This window comes from Hyla sarda, chromosome 2, assembly GCF_029499605.1.
Source record: "Hyla sarda isolate aHylSar1 chromosome 2, aHylSar1.hap1, whole genome shotgun sequence".
NCBI lineage: Eukaryota > Metazoa > Chordata > Amphibia > Anura > Hylidae > Hyla > Hyla sarda.
In genome coordinates this window covers 234,023,894-234,045,229 of record NC_079190.1, presented here as the reverse complement: position 1 = coordinate 234,045,229, position 21,336 = coordinate 234,023,894, and the positions used below count along the sequence as shown (strand labels likewise).

The 21,336-nt window shown below is 47.6% G+C and overlaps 1 protein-coding gene and 1 non-coding gene across 4 annotated transcripts in view; both read right to left on the bottom strand.

Moving 5' to 3' along the window:
• The window catches only part of PABPC4 (poly(A) binding protein cytoplasmic 4), a 45,373-nt gene that overhangs the window by 8,403 nt on the left and 15,634 nt on the right, over nucleotides 1-21,336 (bottom strand). The window contains exons 8-14 of one of the 3 annotated variants that reach the window (XM_056556641.1): nucleotides 21,009-21,281; nucleotides 14,378-14,465; nucleotides 14,142-14,258; nucleotides 12,954-13,072; nucleotides 2,088-2,181; nucleotides 1,825-1,955; nucleotides 1,472-1,571 (exon numbers count right to left, since the gene is read on the bottom strand). In XM_056556641.1, the coding sequence (XP_056412616.1) occupies nucleotides 1,485-1,571; nucleotides 1,825-1,955; nucleotides 2,088-2,181; nucleotides 12,954-13,072; nucleotides 14,142-14,258; nucleotides 14,378-14,465; nucleotides 21,009-21,281 (909 nt within the window). In that variant the 3' untranslated portion in view covers nucleotides 1,472-1,484. Of the gene's footprint in view, nucleotides 1-1,471; nucleotides 1,572-1,824; nucleotides 1,956-2,087; nucleotides 2,182-12,953; nucleotides 13,073-14,141; nucleotides 14,259-14,377; nucleotides 14,466-21,008; nucleotides 21,282-21,336 lie in introns of those variants that run through there. The other 2 variants (XR_008888687.1, XM_056556644.1) reach the window with 2 other exon arrangements.
• Nucleotides 13,895-14,024, bottom strand: LOC130359771 (small nucleolar RNA SNORA55). The gene has a single exon (XR_008890453.1). It is a non-coding gene; the product is annotated as a small nucleolar RNA SNORA55 (small nucleolar RNA).

The following is a 21,336-nucleotide window of genomic DNA, read 5'->3' as shown; positions in this document are numbered from 1 at the left end:
CCGTGAGACGTGTGAAAAACGGCAGAGGAAACCATGCAGACCACTGTCGTGTCTTCAGGACCCATACCAGTAAGCCAATCGGTCAGTTCTCCATATACCGCACCCTGCAATGGGGTATCGGAACTGCAGAAACAGATACATTAGCCGTGTGACAAACGGCAGAGGAAACCATTCAGACCACTGTGTGGCTAACTGGTATGGGTCCTGAAGCCACATCAGGTCAGTTCTCTGTATACCGCACCCCGTAGTGGGGTATCGGAACTGCAGCAACAAAAACATCAGCCGTGTGACACGTGGCAGAGGAAACTGTGCAGACCACTGTCCGCTACAGGTATGGGTCCAGAGCAGAAAACGAGTTATTCCATCGGACACCTCGCACAGTAGAGAGGTACCCTAGGCCAGCCACAGGTACTCCAGCGGTTAGATGAGTGACTCTAGGAACCCAGGACTGCAGTTTAATGAAAGATTGAGCTTTCCGCCTTCTGGGAGAGGGGGGGGGGGGAGCAAAGCCCACTCCCACACCTCCAAAAGGAGCGAGCCGCTGGGGTGGGGAATATAGACCCCCACCGTACTGCTGTAAGGACAGGGATATGCATCAGTCCCCATCCGGCAACACACCCGCCGGCACCAAGGCTGCGGGAGCGGACGGGTCCCGCTCTGAAGGAGAAGGACGGGGCAAGTCCCCGTCCGGATAGTTGAGTGCGGCGCAAGGAACAGCAGAGCCCGGCGCGAGGCCCCGCACAGATGCGAGCTCCTGCCGGCACTGCCGCGGGAGCCATGATGTTGCCCACGCCGCCCCCAGAACAGGCAAGGAGGAGGGGGGGGGGGGGGGGCGGGGGGGTTGGGGGAGAACAACCAAAAAAATTAAAAAAAAGGAGAGAAAAACTAAACTTTAGCCTAAAACTAGGAGAATAAAGAAAAAAACACAAGGTCTGGGGAGCTCCCAAAACCATGTCTGGCCTCCTATGACACTAGAGGAAACTGGTTGCCTCACTGCAGGTGGGCGGGTATATCCTGCCAGGGAGGAGCTGACCTCATTTTCCTAGTGTCAGCGCCTCCTAGTGGCAAGAGCATATACCAATCAGTTAGGTGTCCCCCAATGAAGAGCGACCGAGAAATTAAAATTTGATTGGTGTTTGAGGAGTTCTCTAGAATTAGAAAAACATGGCTGCCTTCTTCCACAACAGTATCACACCTGTCTGTAGGTCGTGTGTGATATTGCAGTCCCAATAGGGCAGCAAAGTACTACAATACGCAGCCAGTGGACAGGTTGGGCATTTTTTCTGAAAACAGCAGACATTCTATAGGGTCTGTGTTTAGTCATTTAGTTCACACTGAACTCTGCAGCTTCAAATTCTTTCCATTAAATATGTGCCGGATACTGTACGTGTGAATACAGCCTTATGGTTAGTTTTCTAAATGAGAAGCTCTAAGAATAAAGCTAATGTTCATAGAAATATCAAATACTCACAAGTTACTCTGGTTCAGGAGGTAGCAGCAACGATCCCCACTTTCTGGGCAGCATCTTTCTTTGCCTGGTGGGCTTGTAAAACTGCTACAGCCTCTTCCACCTAAGGAAAAATAATTTTCACAGTGGTAAGTCTTATGATTAGCTACACCACTGATTTGCACATTTTTCTGTTTAAAATGATTATTTTATCAGATTCAAATAGGAAGGATTTTTTTTTTTTACTAGTAGTAAAATTTTTGACAGTTCTGCCAAACCTTATTTTGACCATAATACATTTACAGCAATTGTTTTAGATAGTGCAGCTGAAACATTAACAAGTTCTGAATAATACAGCACGTTCCGTAGAAATTTACCTTTGAGCGCAGAGACTCCGGGGATTCCAACATATGTAGTAGCTCTGAGTTATCGATTTCTAGCAGCATTCCTGTTATTTTACCCGCCAATGAGGGGTGCATGGCTTGAATTAGAGGGAAGAGACGTTCTCCTATTAGGATAAAAAACAAAAACTATTCATACACATGTTATATACTCCTGATACTAGCATCCAAGCCATGCAAAAATATATAAATAAATGCAAAAACAAAAGCCACACACAACTACGCCACAGCTGACTCACCCAGCATTTGTTTCTGTTCTTGGGGAGGAGCGGCGGCCAGCATTGAAGCTGTGAGTGGCTCCTGTCCCTGTACATGGACAGCAGGCTGGGGGTTCTGATTAAAAAGGATATTACTTCACTGTTGAGCATATGAATGTGTTCTAAGCTAAGGAGCAGTATGACCACTCGTTCTTTACATCAATATTTAGACTTGTGGAAGTTAATAAATGATGACTACCTGACAAACAATTGCATAAAATATACTTTGTATCCATGATTTAAAGCACTTTCCCATATCATGCATACAGCCTCATTTGTGTCATTCCAGCACAAACTCATCTGTGTTTCATTGATTTAACATAGTCATGTCACTTTGTGTCAGAATTGTGACCACATGACAATGTGTCAAAAGAAAGTCAGTCCTGGGTCAGCTGATTTCCTGTAAACTACAGGATGACATGACCTGCTAGCTCACATACCCCTCTGAAATCAGAAAAAAATAGTAGCTATACACCTCTCCTGTAGCGGTGTTCGCAAATTACATTTGCTGTGTTTCAGAAAAAAAAATTCTGGTGTTGGTATTTTTAGGTTAACACCATTCACAGTACGGTTTTGTTTATGTCACATTTAAGTAGTTTGGACATTTCTGCATGCAGGGATACCTTCGCAGTCGGCTCCATTGGGGGACACAGAGACCATGGGTACATGCTGCTGCCACTGGGAGGCTGCCACTAGGCAACAAAAAGAAAGTCGTCCCCTCCTGGCAGGATATACCCGGCCTACAGACTGAGCTAATCAATTTTAGCTTAGTTTCCGTAGGAGGCAGACAGGTCTGGAGTTCTCCAGACTTGGTCTTTTACTTATTTTTTAGTTTAGGGACATGTACGTACATTTTTTCCTCCATTTTATTTCTCTCTTTAGGTGGGGGTTGAGGAGCATGGCACTACCTGTTCCCCCATATGCGAAGAAGGGGGCACAGGTATGGAGTTATGTACTGTCAACCCCTTCTTGCCACCGGCCATTACTTGGGGTTGTACTTTGGATCCAGGTCCCCTACCTTCCCTGCTCGTCTCACCGTCTCAGCATGGCATGATGCAGGTGTTTAATAGCTGGCTGAAGACCATGGGAGGTACATTTTCCCAGTACAGGGTGAATATCCCCCGTCCCCTTTTTCTTGGGGCGTCTCTTATTTGGGGTTATCAACCTCTGGAGTCCCCGTCCTCCAAACCTCATGCTCCAGGGACTGGTTTTCCCCTATTCGACCATCCTGAAGTCCAGGGTGCTCCCGTCAGTCTCCAAGGCCAGCACTCTTTAACCCGGTGCATTTTTGTATAGTGAGCGGTGGGGCTGGCCATCCCTACCTTCATCCTATGAGCGCGTGCACTAGGAGGTCAATAACCTACCACTGCAGTGCACGCACTGCAGGGGTCATTTGTGGGTGCCTCCTTCCTCTCCTCCAGTGAGGGCCAGGCTGGATATGGCTCCACCCCCTTCTCCTTAGGCTGGACCCTCCCTTCTCTCCTCTGGACCAGCTGCCGACTCCCCACGTTACAGCCTGCTTCTCCTAGCCATCTGAGGGACACAGAAACTGGGCGAGACTACTCCATTCTCTTTTGCACTTCCTTTTTGACTTGCACCTATGTCCAAACCCAGACCAGAACCCCCCTCCAGACAGGTCACTGCGGACTTTGTCACCCATTACTCTTGTGTGGGCTGCAAAACTAAAATCCACCTGTCCTGTCTGCACCACTGCGTGCTCCTGCCCTCCTGGTACTTCCTCCCAGTATGTCCCGCCGGAGCGCGTGGGCTCATTCGCTTTCCGTCCTGGCACGGGTTTCCTGTTCCGTGGTGACTGCCTTGGAGAGAGCTTCCTTACGCCAGTCCTCCAGAGAGGCTCGCTCCCCTTCCCCCTGATCCTTGTTCCGGGCGATCTCCCAAGTGCCCTAAGGCGTTATCTTCTGGCTCTTCTCTGGAATCCAGAGCTCGAGACAGGTGCTCTCCTCATGGGTCTCGCACCTCCACCCTGGCACCACCCCTGCTCTAGCGGTCACTCTCCTGGTCGCCGTCCTAGGTCTCCAGGTCTATGTGCCAGGTCCGCTTCAACCCGCTCCCATTCTCCTGGGGAGCTGGAAGATAAGGAGTCAGGTTCTGCTTCTGATCCAGGGGACCCAGTGTGTCCAACATGGTGGACAGCTTGGTGTCAGCCATCAGGGAGACCTTTCACCTAGAGGACCCCGGAACTTCGGACCCAGCTCCAGAAGTTTCCTTCCATTGCTCCTGTCACTCTCCTAAGTTATTCAGCTCTCATGCTGACACCTTGCTGGTAGCGGCATGGAAGTATCCAAACGCTTCCAAGGGACTAAGGATCAGGCGCAGTTTCCCTTTGCCCAGGACCTAACTGCAAAATTGACAACCCTGCCTGCTGTGGATTGTCCAGTTTCCAGTCTGTTGAAAGACTACCATTGGCGAATGTGGCCTCCTTTAAGGCTCTGGCAGGCAAGGGGATTGAGAATCTGGCCAAGTTCGCCTTTGAAGCGGCGGGTTCATCCTTGCTTGCTGCTTTCGCTTCTGCTTGTGTGTTCTGTTTGGGCTTCCCAGCACCGCCAGGCATTTTTTCTGGGGCCCCTTCAGAAGATTTGGCGGATCTTGCACATCAACTCTCTAATGCTGGAGACTTTTTGTGCTCTGCTTACTTACAGTCCGCCTGTTGTACAGTTATTGCCACAGGTAACCTGGTGGCGACTTGACGCTCTAAGAAGTCTTTCACGGAACATACTTTCTCCGGGACCCCGGCTCTTCGGAAAAACGCCTGGACGAGATTATCTCCGAGGCTACTGGAGGTAAGAGCTCTTCACTTCCGCAGAACAAGTCCAACCGTACTGATTCCTGACAGAAGTCAACCTCCTTTCGGTCGCATAATCATTCAGGCCACTTTGCAGCCAAGTCGGGCACCCGTAAGCCTCCCTCCGCCTGGAGGGACGCACCCACCCAAGAATTATTTTCGGGTGGAAGATAGTTTGGCTTGCTCAAGTGCAGGCCTCTTGGGTCAAAGATGTCATTTCAGTCAGTTATCGGATCGAGTTTGCTTCCTTTTTAAAAGGAACCGCTTTTTTCTATCCCATCTTCCACGTTCTTCTTACTTGGCGGTGGCCTTTCGGGTTGCACTTCAGACCCTTCTCGCTCAGGGAATGATAGTCCCAGTTCCTCCTGGGGAGAATTTTTCAGGTTCTACTCAAATCTTTTAGTCGTCCCCAAAAAAGGGGTCTCCGTCCGCCCGATCCTGGATCTAAAGCTCCTCAACCACCACCTACTCCTGCATCATTTCCCTATGGAGTCCCTCCGTTCCATGGTGAAGTCCATGGACCAAGCAGAGTTTCTTTCCTCGGTGGATATCCAGGATGCGTACCTTCAAATCCCAATTTTTCTGGCTCATCTGCGGTATCACCGTTTTGCCGTCCCGGAGGGCCATTTTCCTTTTGCGGCCTTTCCCTTTGGTCTGGCAATGGCCACAAGGGCCTTCACCAAGGTCCTGGTGGCAGTTATTGCTGTTTGAGGCCCAGGGTACGTATGTGATCCCTTACCTGGACGACGACCTGATCAAAGCTCCAACCAGGGACAAGAATCAGGAGAAACTCTTCACTCTACAGTCCTTGCCCCGCTTCGGCTGGGTGGTCAACCAGGAAAAGTCCAACCTGACTCCCACCCAGTCTCTGATCTTCTTGGGACTCCAGTCCGACACTGTGGCCACCTGGGTTCGGCTGCCTCCGGACAAGCACCGCTCTGTCACTAGGCGTTAGTCTTCTCCGTCGTCCTGTTCCAGTTTCCATTTGGTTCTGCATGGAAGTCCTGGTGTCGGATGGGGGCGGCCATGGAAGTCATCCTCTTCACCCAGTTTCATTGTTGCCCTCTTCAGCTGGCCCTTCTTCCTTCCTGCCCCTTCACTGGCAGGTCATCACGACAGATGCCAGTCTCCGTGGTTGGGGGTGTCTTCCGGAATTGGACAGTCCAGGGCCGTTGGTCCTCTCCGGAAGCTCTTCTCTCCATCAACATCCTGGAACTCTGGGCAATTTACCTTTGTCTCCTCCATTGGGAACGACTGGACACAAACAGGATGGTTCTGGAGAAGTCAGACAACTCCACGGCTGTGGCATATGTCAATCACCAGGGCGGCACTCGCAGCCCCGCAGCGATGTCCAAGGTCTCGGATCCTGCTCTGGACAGAACACTTGGCGATTCACATTCCGTGGGTGGACAATTAGGAGGCGGACTTCCTCAGCTGCTCCTCGGCCGACCCCGGCAAGTAGTCTCTTCATCCGGAGGGGTTTGCGGAAATATGCAACCCCTTGGGGACGCCGGACAGAGACCTCTTTGCGTCTCGCCACAACCAGAAAGTTTCTTGCTTTGTTGCAAAGTCCCGCGATCCTCTGGCTCTTGCCGTGGATGCCTTAGTGATCCCCTTGTCACACTTAGTCCTCCCCTATCTCTTCCCTCCTCTTACTCTCCTTCCCAGGTTCCTGAGGAAGCTCAAAAGCAGAAGGCGTTCGTGGCTCCGAACTGGCCCAGATGCGCTTGGTACGCCGATGTCGTTTGCCTAGTGGCCAACGTGCCACTGTGTCTTCCAGTTCGTCCCAACCTGCTCTCTAAGGGTCCCTTTTGCCACCCCAATTTACTGTTGCTGCATTCAACACCATGGCGGTTGAAACCACGGTTCTGAGGGCCAGAGGTTCTCTCCCCAAGTGATTCGCACAATGATCAGGGCTCATAAGCCCTCCTCTGCAAAGATTTATCACCGTACTTGGCAGTCTTACTTTCGATGGTGTGAATCTCAATCACTCTCTCCAGTTATCTTCTACCTTCCGCGCCTTCTTTCCTTTTTACAGTCTGGACTGGAGCAACGCTTGGCTCTCAGTTCCCTTAAAGGGGTTGTGCGCTGCCCTGACTTTAGGAGCTCCGCTCACAGTGTCAGGAGGTTCATTACTCCGAACGCTGTGTGCGGGCTTCTGTGTTCGCAGCCGCTGGGCGTGATGTCACGCTCGGCGCCTCGCGACGTCTCGCCCGGCCCTCAACGAAAGTCTTCCCATAGACTTTGGTAGAGGGGGCGGGCGAGGGGCCTGGCGTGACGTCACGCTCGCGAACATGGAAGCCCGCACACAGCGTTCGGAGTAATGGACTTCCGGACGCTGTGAGCGGAGCTCCGAAGATTAGGGCAGCGTACAACCCCTTTAACGGTACGGTTTTGTCTCTCCATTCTTTTTCAGCGCCCCCTGGTGTCCGATCCTCATGTGCTCCGTGCTTTTCTGCAAGGCGTCGCTTATTGTGGCTCCGCCATACAGATCCCCTACTCCTCAGTGGGATCTGAATCTGGTTCTCTGTGCACTACAAGGTGCTCCCTTTGAACCTGTCCGGGACACTCCTCTTCGTGTCCTTTCCTGGAAGGTGGCCTCTCATTGAGGTCACTTCCATCTGTTTCAGAACTAGCGGATCCCTCCTGCTGTTCCTCCTACTTGGTCCAGCGCCAGGACAAAGTAGTTTTCTGACCGATCCCCAGGTTTTTACCTAAGGTGGTTTCCTCTTTTCACCTGAATGAGAATATCATCCTCCCATCCTTCTGCCCAGCTCCATCCCATCCCAGGGAGTGATTGCTTCACTGTCTAGACGTGGTCCGGGCTGTTTGGACCTACTTTTCGGTCACTTCATCTTTCCATCAGTGTGACTGTCCTTCCAGAGGGTCATCATAAGGGACTTCCTGCTTCGAAGGAGAACATTTTGCGGTGGATTTGTTCCGCCATCTTGGAAGTCTACCGTTGCAAAGGGAAGACTACGCCTTTCCGGGTCTCAGCTCATTGCACTCGATCCGTCTGGGCCTCCTGGACTCACCCCAAGAGGGCCTCGTGCCTTGCAAGTCTGAAGCGGCCACCTGGTCGTCCTTGCACACTTTTTACAAAACTTTACCAGGTGCACACTTTTGCGTCTGCTGACGCCGGCTTGGGTCGTAAAGTCTTGCAGGCAGCTGTGGCCCCAGCCTTCCACCTGAGTTGCTTGGGTTCTCTTCCACCTCGGGGACTGCTTTGGTACGTCCCACAGTCTCGGTGTCCCCCAATGGAGCCGACCGAGAAAAGAAGATTTTATGCTTACCGTAAAATCTTTCTCAGAGGATCCATTGGGGGACACAGCACCCACCCATTTGTTCTGGTGTCTTTGGTTCAGTTGTTTGTCCAGGGGTTGGTACCGGTTATTCTTTGTGGTTCCATCGGACAGTTGCTGTTTTTTCTTTCCCTGTCAGTCCTCTCATACTGCTTTGCGACTAAACTGATTAGCTCAGTACGTAGGCAGGATATATCCTGCCAGGAGGGTACGACTTTTTGTTGCCTTGTGTCAGCAGAATATACCCACTGTGTGTCCTCCAATGGATCCTCCGAGAAAGATTTTATGGTAAGCATTAAAAAAAAAAATCTACTTTTTACACTGTGAAAAATTGGAAAAGGGGGCATTTTGAAATTTTATCATTAGATGGCTCATACAGATCAACACCTTACCTATGTGACCTATGGCACCCCCAACCATGGCTTTAACCTGTATTTAAACATGGCCGTCTTTGACTGCTGCATTGAAAGTTTTAATAGCCGTCCTTGGCAAGTTGTTGGCTGTAAGTAGCGACCCTCAGCTACTGAAATCAGCTGGGGGGGGGTGGGGGAGGGGAAGAGTTGCCGGGTATGAAGCGGTCTCGAGTCAAGAGCCTGCTCAATACACTTAGTGGCACAATGACCGATTAGAACAATCCGGTATAAAGGAATTTGATGTCACCAATTGTTCTGCAGATATAAAACTAGTCTTAAAGTGTATCGGTATTGCTGATCTTCCACATATTCTTCAGGTGAGGAGCGGAGAGATGCAGATCTACGCTGGGTGGTAAAGTACCAATGCCACCTTATAACACCCCGCAATTTCCATGCACAAGCCATAATAGAAAGGCCCATGAACAGAACTTGCTGGGTATTGTGCGGTTGCCAGATCATCTGTACAGACCAAAGTGTACGTGCATCTCTCCATACCAAATCTGTAAAAAGGGTCCGGAACTTATTACAGGTACACTTAATCATAATTCAGACAGAAATTCATTTCCACTGAAAATACATGATTGTCTTCCCAGTTTGAACAGATCAGGTGAGACATTTTAGAGCTTAAGGACAGGTATTAAAGACCTTAAAGGAGTATTCCGCCCCTAGACATCTTATCTAAAGGATAGAGGATAAGATGTCTGATCGCGGGGGTCCCGCTGCTGGGGACCCCCGGGATCTTAGCTGCAGCACCCCGCTGTCATTATTGTACAGTGAAAGCTCGCTCTGTGCGTAATGGCAGGCGATATAGTGGCCAGAGCATCGTGACATAACGGCTCCGCCCCCTTGTGTCATCACAGCCCGCCCCCTTAATACAAGTATGGGAGGGGGCGTGACGGCCACCACGTCCCCTCCCATAGACTTGTATTAAGGGGGCGGGCCGTGACATAGTGAGGGGTGGAACCTTGACGTCACGATGCTCCGGCCCCTGTATTGCCATCATTACGCACAGAGCAAGTTTGCTCTGTGCAGTAATGACAGCGGGGTGCTGCAGCCGAGATCCCGTGGGTCCCCAGCGGTGGGACCCACCCAATCAGACATCTTATCCCCTATCCTTTGGATAGGGGGATAAGAGGTTTAGGGGCGGAGTACCCCTTTAACCCCTTAACGACGCAGGACATATATTTACGTCCTGCGCCGGCTCCCGCGTTATGAAGCGGGATCGCGCCGCGATCCCGCATCATATCGCGTCGGTCCCGGCGCTCATCAACGGCCGGGACCCGCGGCTAATACCACACATCGCCAAGCGCGGCGATGTGCGGTATTAACCCTTTAGAAGCAGCGGTCAAAGCTGACCGCCGCTTCTAAAGTGAAAGTGACCCGGCTGCTCAGTCGGGCTGTTCGGGACCGCCACGGAGAAATCGCGGCGTCCCGAACAGCTGATCGGACACCGGGAGGGCACTTACGTGCCTCCTCGGTGTCCGATCGACGAATGACTACTCCGTGCCTGAGATCCAGGCAGGAGCAGTCAAGCGCCGATAACCCTGATCACAGGCGTGTTAATACACGCCTGTGATCAGGATGAGAGATCAGTGTGTGCAGTGTTATAGGTCCCTATGGGACCTATAACACTGCAAAAAAAAAATGTTAAAAAAAAGTGTTAATAAAAGTTTGAATCACCCCCTTTTCCCATAAAAAAAATAAAATAGTGTAAAAAAATAAATAAACATGTGGTATAGCCGCGTGTGTAAATGCCCGAATTATAAAAATATATCATTAATTAAACCGCACGGTTAATGGCGTACGCGCAAAAAAATTCCAAAGTCCAAAAAAGCGTATTTTGGTCACTTTTTATACCATTAAAAAATGAATAAAAAGTGATCAAAAAGTCAGATCAAAACAAAAATCATACCGATAAAAACTTCAGATCACGGCGCAAAAAATGAGTCCTCATACCGCCCTGTACGTGGCGGTATGGTCAAGTTATAGGGGTCAGAAGAGGACATTTTTAAACATATAAATTTTCCTGCATGTAGTTATGATTTTTTCCAGAAGTGCGACAAAATCAAACCTATATAAGTAGGGTATCATTTTAACCGTATGGACCTACAGAATAATGATAAGGTGTCATGTTTACCGAAATATGCACTGCGTAGAAACGGAAGCCCCCAAAAGTTACAAAATGGCGTTTTTTTTTCGATTTTGTCGCACAATGATTTTTTTTTCCATTTCGCCGTGCATTTTTGGGTAAAATGACTAATTTCACTGCAAAGTATAATTGGCGACGCAAAAAATAAGTCATAACATGGATTTTTAGGTGGAAAATTGAAAGGGTTATGATTTTTAAAAGGTAAGGAGGAAAAAACGAAAGTGCAAAAACGGAAAAACCCTGAGTCCTTAAGGGGTTAAGTGTAACATGTATAAGGCTAAATCTTCAAACTTCGACCTTTGAAAGGAGTTTATGGATATTAACACAGCATTTTTGCCATAATTGCCTGAATGATGGGGAAAGACCAAAGCTAACTTTATAGGAAGCTTCTTTAAATACTACTTTGTATGCTATATAGCAGTTTCCAAGCTGGATACAAGGGCAGGTTATATTAAGTGCTGAATTTATACAGAGGACCTTTCCGCACTAAAGTGTAAAAAAATAAATAAATAAATAAAAAATGTGCAACATGTTAAAATTTTGATTAAATGACAGTGATGCTTTAAAGAGGCGCAGTCATTGCTAAAAACTTTCCATATATTGCAGGACGCATGACATTTCACAATATACACCTGTTAAAAAATTTTAAATTTTCACCTGAAATTCAAGCTCAAGATAGCCGCCACTAGGGGTTGCCTGTCTTTTAGCCAGACAGAATAGTCTAGATTTTACGGCATACCGGTATCCAGTATAGGCGATTTCTATTGTGTATGCAAAACTACAGATAAAGGATGTGTGGACATACTGGGAGCTGTAGTTTTAAAACAGCTGGAGGCAACACTGCTCTAACACAGTTATTTACAAACATTGCAGCTTCAGTTGTTATTAAACTACAACTCCCAGCATGCTGAAATAGTCAAAGCTTTCTCGGACTCCTGAATGAGAAAGTTGATCACACATTCAGGAGTCTGTGAAAGATGAATGACACACAGTGACAGCTATGCGGATTAGCATCCAGCTTTACTAGAAGATAAAACAGATAGAGCATGTATTCATAACAATGCTGTACTTTTATCTAAAAAATCCTTGCACTAATTTTATAAAGATCTATTCTTATATTTATACATTTTATCCTGTTATGAATTCACCATAATGTCTTCTGATTACTGCAGGCAAGCTCCAAGTATCTTCCTCTGACACATGACAGCATAAAACCAGAGAGGAAAGGGTTACAGAGTAGAGAGTACTGATTGGCTGACTGCACAAGCTTGCTCCTGTGAGGGAGACAGACTGACACGCCCCCTCCAGCCTGCACAATGAAAAAGTAACTCACCAGCAGATAAATGCTTATATCTCTGGATATATAGGTCCGAGACACAATTATATGCACATGATCAGGATTGGGTCCTGAGTAACATCACTATTTCTCTTTTTTTTGCACTATGACAGGTATGCTTTAAAGGGTACCTCTCATCAAATAAACTTTTGATATATTTTAGATTAATGAATGTTGAATAATTTTCCAATAGCATGTTCATGAAAAATATGCTTCTTTCTATTGTATTTTTCCCGATCAGTCCTGTCAGCAAGCATTTCTGACTCATGCTGGAGTCCTAAACACTCAGAGCTGCCAGCCTGCTTTGTTCACAGCCAAACAGGCTGTTAACAAAGCAGGCAGGCAGCTCTGAGTGTTCTCCTTTGTGAACAAAGCAGACTGGCAGCTCGTAATGTTTAGGACTCCAGCATGAGTCTGAAATGCTTGCTGACAGGACTGGTAGGGAGACCCCTAGTGGTCATTTCTTCAAAGTGGAAAATTAAATAGAAAGAAGCATATTTTTTTAATAACATGCAATTATAAAGTTATTCTGCATACATTAATCTATAATATATCAAAAGTTTTTTTGATGAGAGGTACCCTTTAAGCTTTTATGCATTAATGACATCTTGTTCCTACTATGTGCTTGGTGTAAAATACAAGAATGGTTGGTGAAAAATCTCCATGCTCAGAGTTCATGAAAAGAAAAAGTTGGGAGCTTGAACAATTGTGCTACAAAAACTGTATGAAAACCTGTATGTAGTCTATGTAGAATTATTTTTTCACCATTTTAGAGGTAAAATAACTGGCAATTTTGGTCACAGCAGAATGCTGTTTTTTGTAGATGAGCAACAGTAAGCAAGTACCTGCAGAGGCTGAACTCCAGGGAGAGGGCAACGTGTGTACTTGTATGGAGGCACAGCTCGAGGGGGAGGAGCGGAGACTGGTTGCCGTGGGCCTAATGTCTGAGTAGCAGACGATACCCCTGTACATAAGGAAAAAGCACATTTTAAACATCAATAAAACAAATGTAATGATTGTGTATTTTAAATCAGAATTTTATTTTCCAAGAGATTGCAACATGCCTGTAATCAGTCCTGCACATGAAACTAGTATTATGTTCAAAATGTTGTCTACTAAGATCCCAAATATCCACCATAACAGCCTAGCTGCAAGACTACTATGTATTTTAATAAAACACAGTAATGCTTAACCCCTTAAGGACTCGGCCCATTTGGGCCTTAAGGACTCAGACAATTTTATTTTTATGTTTTCGTTTTTTCCTCCTTGCCTTCCAAAAATGTCATATTTTCATCCACAGACTGATATGAGGGCTTGTTTTTTGCGCGACCAGTTGTCCTTTGTAATGATATCACTCATTTTACCATAAAACGCATAACCCTGATCAGTGTTATCGGTCATCTTCTGCTCTCTCTCAGACCAGAAGACCCGTGGAAGGCAGCGGAGGCAGGTGTGGGGACCTCAGTCTGCTGTTCTGGATGATTGGATCTCCGCGGCAGTGCTGCAGGCGATCCGATCATCCATTTTAGTGACTGCAGCGCTGCAGATGCCATGATCTGTATTGATCACGGCATCTGAGGGGTTAATGGCGGACATCCACACGATTGCGGATGTCCACCATTACCGGCTGGTCCCTGGCTGCTAATACACTCGCGGTTAAGTATAGGACGTAAATGTACATCCTCGTGCTTTAAGTACCACCGCACCAGGACGTCCATTTACGTCCTGTGTCATTAAGGGGTTAAACAGACTACATTTTTATAAAGATGAAGCATCTGTTATGGCCAAATGTGGCAGAGGTGTAGAGACCAAACACAAGGTCAAACATGTTTTGTCTGGATTTCCTCTGCATTTCTTTTAGCACATATTTCCCTGCCCCTGCACTAGTTAGCAGGGACAGCATGAGTTTATAGTGCATTTCATACATAACTACACATTATAACTATTTTATATGAAACGTTCTGCAAAGCCATTTAGCTTTAACCATTTAAAATGCTAAGAAAATGGTCAAATTTCACAGCAGTTTTTCTCACCAACTCTCTGGGCTACATTGGGGATACCACGGGTGCCCTGAGTACTTGAAGGTGGCAGATGACGTAGTGACTGACGTGGGCCACTCTGGCGCAGTGCATTAGGCATGGGTTGAAAGCCTATAACAAAACAGTTGGCATGCTAGTACACAAAATGAGGGTTTGGGGGGGGGGGGGGGGGGGGGGGGGGGGGAAAAGGAATTTTGCATATCTACAACAGTTCTTCAATAAGATCTCACCTTGAGGACGTCCTGCTTGCTGCCACCGAGGGCCTGGTCGAACTTGAGTCATATGATTAGGTGCATAGTATGTAGGTCTGTTTTGAGCCTAAAAACAATATCCCACATTATAAATATACACGTAAAGGAGCATCTTATTGCATAGTAAAAAAAAAAAAAAAAAAAAAAACGCCTCAGAGTAGTGACACTGATTTTAGTCCTCTCACTGCTGCTGTTGGCCCCTGAGTCTCATCCATGGTGCACAGCTATTTCTCTCTATTTCAGGGGGAGGGACCAGAGCTGGGCCGTCTGCCAGCAGTACTCTTGGGACTCTTATTTGTCTGGCCAGTCACTGCACCTAATTCTCACTGCTGCAGAGAATGTACTGGACTATATAGCCTGCCATTGTGCTGGAGTGATTTATAGAACATTAATATAGGTGGCATGTGGAGGAGGGGTTATTGATTCAATGGCTTTGCTAAGTGAATATGAGCAGAAATTAAGCAGCAGCACAGAAAACGCTAAACTGCTGTTGCTGGTGATTACATGCTAAAGAGGGGGAGAGGGGATTAATGTCACACACACTAGGCCTTATTTACTAAGAGTGTTGTGTAGGTTTCTTTGTGGGTTTTAATTCCCTACAATTTATTTTTCACGGTATTTACTAAAGGTTTCCCTACACTTTGTTTTTTTACACATGCTCTGATCTGTCTGGTCTTCCTCAGCTCAAATCCACCACATTTTATGTGGAAACCTCAGTAAATATGTTGGGTTTTTGTGAAAATGTCGGGAACACGTCCCTTTTCAGAGACCATGCCCCTTTTCCGGGTTTTCTTAACAAAATGGAGAGTTAGTCAGGGTTTTCTCAATTCTGGCACACATTCTGGCACAGACAGAATTTCTGGCACATGTTTTGTCGGGTTTGCAATAGTAAATGAGGGCCACTGGGCGAACTGAAGAATTCAGACAAACTCACAGATTAAAGAGCAAATGTCATGAGTTTTAACTCCCATAAACCAGCCCCAGGTTGATAAAGTAGTTAGAAATAACAGTGAAATCATACCTTTGCTAAATGGATGCTAAAAAATGCTTTTAACGATCGTCGGCAACAGTCGGATAGGCTTGGTTATGCCCGCAGCCGCCACGCCTAACCCCTGTATGTCAGTGCTGGGGGTGCTGTGTGATTGGTCCACAGGTCCCAGCACTGAGAGCCCTTATTACTGTACTGTAGAAGAATAAACGGCGCCCGTTCATCTATGCACTCCGGTGATGCGGGTAGCCAGCACTTACAGCAAGCACTAGCTCTCTGCTAGTACTTGCCCCCTATAGCCCAATGCGTGGCATAATGCTGTAGTGGAATGATCTGGCCGCCCGGTCTCATCTACTGCTGTGATGCAATGCGGGTGGCCAGATCATTCCGCTACAGCATTACGCCGCACATTGGGCTATAGGGAGCAAGTACTAGCAGAAAGAGAGCTAGTGCTTGCTGTAAATGCTGGCTGCCCGCATCACTGGAGTGCATAGATGAACGGGAGCAGTTTATTCTTCTACAGTACAGTAATAAGGGCTCTCAGTGCTGGTACCTGCGGACCAATCACACAGCGTCCCCAGCACTGACATACAGGGGATAAGCGTGGCGGCTGCGGGCATAGCCCCGCCTATCTGACTAATGCTGACTATCGTTAAAAGCATTTTTAAGCATCATTAAAGCTGCTAGAAAAGCAGCAAAAGGTATGATTTAACTGTTATTTCTAACAACTTTGTCAAGCTGGGGCTGGTTTATGGGGGTTAAAACTCATGACAGTTGCACTTTAAATGTACAAAGTCCAGGTTCACTTTCTACTGCACATAGCACTAGCCAAGCCCCACTCCATTAGATCTGTCATTAAAGTTTATCTGTCAGTTGCAAAACCTTTATCTAATGTAGAAAACATCATTTACATTGGTTAAAAATGTATATATTTTTTGTGTGAAAAAAAGGAGACTTTTGTACCTACCGTTAAATCTCTGAGGATCCATTGGGGGGGGGGGGGGGACAAAGGAACAGTGGGTATATCTTGCTATCGCTAGGAGGCTGAAACTAGGCATTAACTTAAGTTGGCACCCTCACGGCAGGATATACCCCGCCCACTGCCTGAGCTAATCAGTTTAGTCCCAAAGCAGTAGGAGGAACCGAAAACCACCACAAGTCCAAGTAAGGCCCAGGCAACACCACATGAACCAACTCACTGACAGGCAATCGACCCTCAAGCCAACAAACTAAGAACCAACGGGGTGGGTGCTGTTTCCTCTCCCCCCCCCCCCCCCCCCAATGGATCCTCCGGGAAAGATTTTATGGTAAACGGTTCGGCTCCATTGGGGGACACAGGAACTGTGGGACGTACCAAAGCATCCCCCAGGGTGGGAAAGACAAAACCCAACCAGAATTCAGGCAGATTGCAAACGTCACCACTGCCTGCAACACCTTACGCCCCAAACGGGTGTCAAACGCAGAAGTGTGCACGGATGACCAAGTGGCCGCCTTACACACCTGCAGGGCTGAGGCCCTGTTAAAAAGTGCCCAAGAGGACCCAACAGAGCGAGTGGAGTCCTTCCCCTTAGAACGATAGACCTCTGATATGGATCCACCGGGATATGGTCGCCTGAGAAGCTGGTAAACCCTTGCGTCGGCCCTCCAGAATGACATATAGAGAATCAGAACATCTAAAGGAAGAGGTGGCCGATAGAGCTTTACGGGTTTACCTATGTCCAGGTTGTGGAGAGAGACTGAGCTGGGCAGAAGCAGGGAAGGACAATATCCTCGTTCAGATTAAAGGAGGAGGAGACCACCTTCGGTAGAAAGGAAGGGACTGGACGCAGCACGGCCTTGTCTTGGTGAAGGAACAGAAAGGGGGGGGGGGGGGGGGTCGGCAGGAGAGAGCTGCCAGTTCTGACACCCGCCGAATGGAAGTCACGGCAATGAGAAAGGACACAAATTTCCCAAAGAGGTTCAAATGGGGCGATCTGCAAACCAAATTCAGGTCCCAAGGTGGAGTGGGAGACTTATAGGGAGGAATCTCATGTGCCACCCCCTGGAGGAAAGTGCGAACATAAGAATCAGAAGCCAGGGGGCGCTGAAAAAGAATGGAAAGCGCAGGCAACTGAGTGCCAAACATGTCTCAAGCCCCAACTGCAAAAATTAAAGCAGGTTCGGTAAAAGAAAACAGGAGATAGAGAACGGGCCTCGCACCACCAAAAATAAGCCCGCCAGGTCCTGTGATAAAATCCTAGCAGAGGACTGTTTACGCACCCTAACAATGGTGCGAATGATCCGGAGAGAAGCCTTCAGCACGGAGGTTTCAACCGCCATGACGTCAAACGCAGCGGCAGTGAATTGGGGTGGCAAAGGACATCGAGAGAGAGAAGTTGGGCCGATCCGGAAGCCGAAAGGGAACATCCGCTATGAGACGAACCACGTTGGGTAACCACGAGCGCCAAGGCCGATCTGGCGCCACCAAAATTGCCTCTGCCTTGAGCTTCCTCATCACCCTGGGCAAAAGGGGGAGTGGAGGTAAAACGGTAAGGAAGGGTGAATTGTGACCAGAGAATGAACAACGCGACCACGGCTAGAGCAAGAAGATTGCAGGACTTAGTCACGAAGGCTGAAACCTGCCAGTTTAGGCGAGACACAAAGAGGTCAACGTCCAGAATCCCCCAGCGGCCGCAAGTTGTCACGAACACCTTCGGGTGGAGAGACCACCCCTGGAACGTTGATCGCTGATATGGAGGGAACCTGGCATTCTGCCCAGACAAGAATCTTTGACACCTCGGTCATGGCAGCGAGGCTGCGAGTGCCCCCATGCCGATTGATGTAAGCTACAGCTGTGGTGTTGTCCGTTTGAATTCGAACCGGATGGCCCTGGAGAATTGACTCCCAGTGAAGCAGGCAAAGGAAGATTGCTTGGGGCTCCAGGATGTTGATGGGTAGATGAGCTTCCCGAGGGGACCAGCGGCCCTGAACCATCTAGTCTAGAAAAACACCTCCCCAGCCGCGGAGACTTGTGTCAGTAGTTAAGACCTGCCAATGCAGTGGGAGAAACGAGCGACCCTCCTGAAGGAGAGCGGAGCCACCAAAGAAGCGACCGACGAATCATGGTGAACAGACTGATCCAGCAGTGGAGGGATAGTGGAGACTTGTCCCAGAGTCAGGATGGCCCATTGAAGAGGGCAGCACCGAAACTGAGCAAAAGGAACACCTTTCATGGCCGCCACCATCCAGCCTAACACAGGAGTACAGCAGCAGGGACTAGGCTGGACCGTGCGCACAAATGGCAAAGACGATCTTGTTCTAAGTCCGCGGCTGAGGCAGAGAGGTCATGCATATGCGACAGCCAAAAAGACTGCCGCAACTGCAGCAGAACACGGAGGGGGTGCCCCTTCTGAATGTCCCAAAAATGCCTGCCCTGCTAGAAAATCAAGGGATGACGGGGGGTCCCAACAGGCTGTTTTAACAAGGTAAAAATGTGCAGCCATAAAGATTTGGGAGAGCCCTTAGAATTAGGGAGGTCAGAGATGTGACATCTGCCGCTTGGGAGGTTTAGAGGGGACAGTATGCTTACCTAAAAAGATGCCCCATTATATTCACCCCTGAAGTCTTCGACCAGCCTGGTGCAAACTGCATCATACCAGGCTGCAAAAAGCGGGGCGAGCAGGGGCAAAAGGGGATTCCGGACCAAAGGTACATCCTTATAGTGCTGGTCAGTGGCGAGAGAGGGTTAATGGTCCATTCCTCATGAACCGTGCCCTTCGTTCGCAAGTGGGTGGGGGGAGGGGGGATATCAGGCAGCACCATGCTCCTGTCACCCCAACCTAGAAAAACAAAGGAGAGAAAACTATAACTCTATAAAACTAGTAAATAATAAAAAGACCTGCGTCTGAGCTAATCAGTTTTTAGCTTAGTGTCATAGGAGGCAGATTCAGTGGGCAGGGTATATCCTGCCAGGAGGGGCAGACTTGTTAATGCCTAGTGTCAGCCTCCTAGTGGTAGCAAGATATACCCACGGTTCCCGTGTGCCCCAATGGAGCTGAATGAGAAAAATGCTGTCTTGTCCATGTGTGTCTCTGAAGAGACAACATACAGGAAGTTTAGATTCAACTTGAGAAAAAACAGACCTGGTCGCACATCCACAACATGCCACTTGATCTAATTGCTTCTCAGCGACATTTATTAACCCTTTAAAGCACCAATCCCATTTTGACCTTAAGGACCAGGCCAATTTTATTTTTGCATTTTCGTTTTTTCCTCCTCTCCTTCTAAAATCCATAACTTTCATATTTCCATATTTTCATATTATGATATGTGTTCTTTATTCTGTGGGTCAACACGATTAAAATGATACCCATGGCTAGATTTTATATTTTTGCACAGTTATCTGAACTTTTTATTGATACTACATTTGCATATATAAAGCTTTTATAATGAGCATTTTTGGACTTTTTAAAAAAAATGTTTACGTTTACGCCATTCACCGTACGGGATCATTAACATTATATTTTGATAGTTCGGACATTTACGCACGCCGCAATACCAAATATGTTTATTAAAAAATTTACGCTTTTTGGGGGTAAAATGGGAAAAACAGACAATTTTTATTTTCATTGGGGGGGGGGGGGGGGGGGATTTTTCCCTTTTTTTAAACACTTTTTATGTCCCCATAGGGTACTATCTATGGCAATCATTTGATTGCTAATACTGTTCAGTGCTATGTATCTCAGACCAGAGCAGGAGACGGACGGAGGCAGGTGAGGGGAGCTCCATCCGCCATTACAGATGGGCAGTGGCAGCACAGCGGGCGATCCGATCATCTATTTTATTATGCGCATTGCCGCAGATGCCGTGATCTGTACAGATCACGGCATCTGTGGGGTTAATGGCGGACATCCGCGCGATTGCGGATGTTGGCCATTATCCACGTTTCCCCGGCTGCTGATAGTAGCCGGAACCTGCCGTGTATGACGCGAGCACAGCTACGATGCTCACGGTCATACACAGGAAGTAAATGTACGTCCTGGTGTGGGAAGTCCTGCCAAACCAGGATGTACATTTACGTCCATGGTCATTAAGGGGTTAAACAGGTCACTCGTGTACTTTATGATCATGAAGTGCAAGCCCACAAGTCACGTCACGGCCACTTGTGAGTAGTGGGTCCCTAGAATCCCTAGCATAAAAAAAAGTGTAGGCAGACAAGCAGGGCTCTGTGACACTCCCTTGCCTCACAAAATGCACAGAGCCCTGCTTCTCCTGCCCACACTTTCTGTATTTTGTCTCTGCACAGAGACCCACAGGCAATAGCCGCAGGGATAAGACAGCATTTATTTTATCCCAAAACATACAATTTTTTTTACCAATACATATTACAAGTGTAAATATATTTTTGACATTATACAAAACATTTTTGCAAACAGGCAAACTTTAACCATTACTAGAGACGAAATTCTAACAGCCAGTGGACAGCAGTATGCAAAGCAGGGAGGCACCAAGTGGCATATACTTTACTCCAAAAAAAAGCTATAGTCATTTTGATAAGAGACTAAATCACAGAGGCTATCAAATGGAAGGAAGTTCAATTGTTAATGGTTACCGTCATTTCAAACAAATTTCAAGTGCACCCACCTGGTGAACAGCAGGCACAAAGTATCCTCCAGGAGCTGGCTGAAATTGGTTGATGAGGGTGTTGGCAGGAAGAGCCCTCATTCCTGCTATACGCTGCATATATTGATTGGTAAGATGAGCTTTCCGTTCTTCCTTTCTTTGAGCCAATGCTACATAGAGCGGTTTAGACCCTACAATTCTCCCATTCATCTCAGTAACTGCTTTAGTGGCTTCTTCTGGGGAAGAAAAGCAAACAAATCCAAATCCTTTGCTACGGCCATCCTCCAGCATTACCTGGAAGAGACATTATGTATGCATAATGTGGAATGCTACCTTGAAATATTTACTA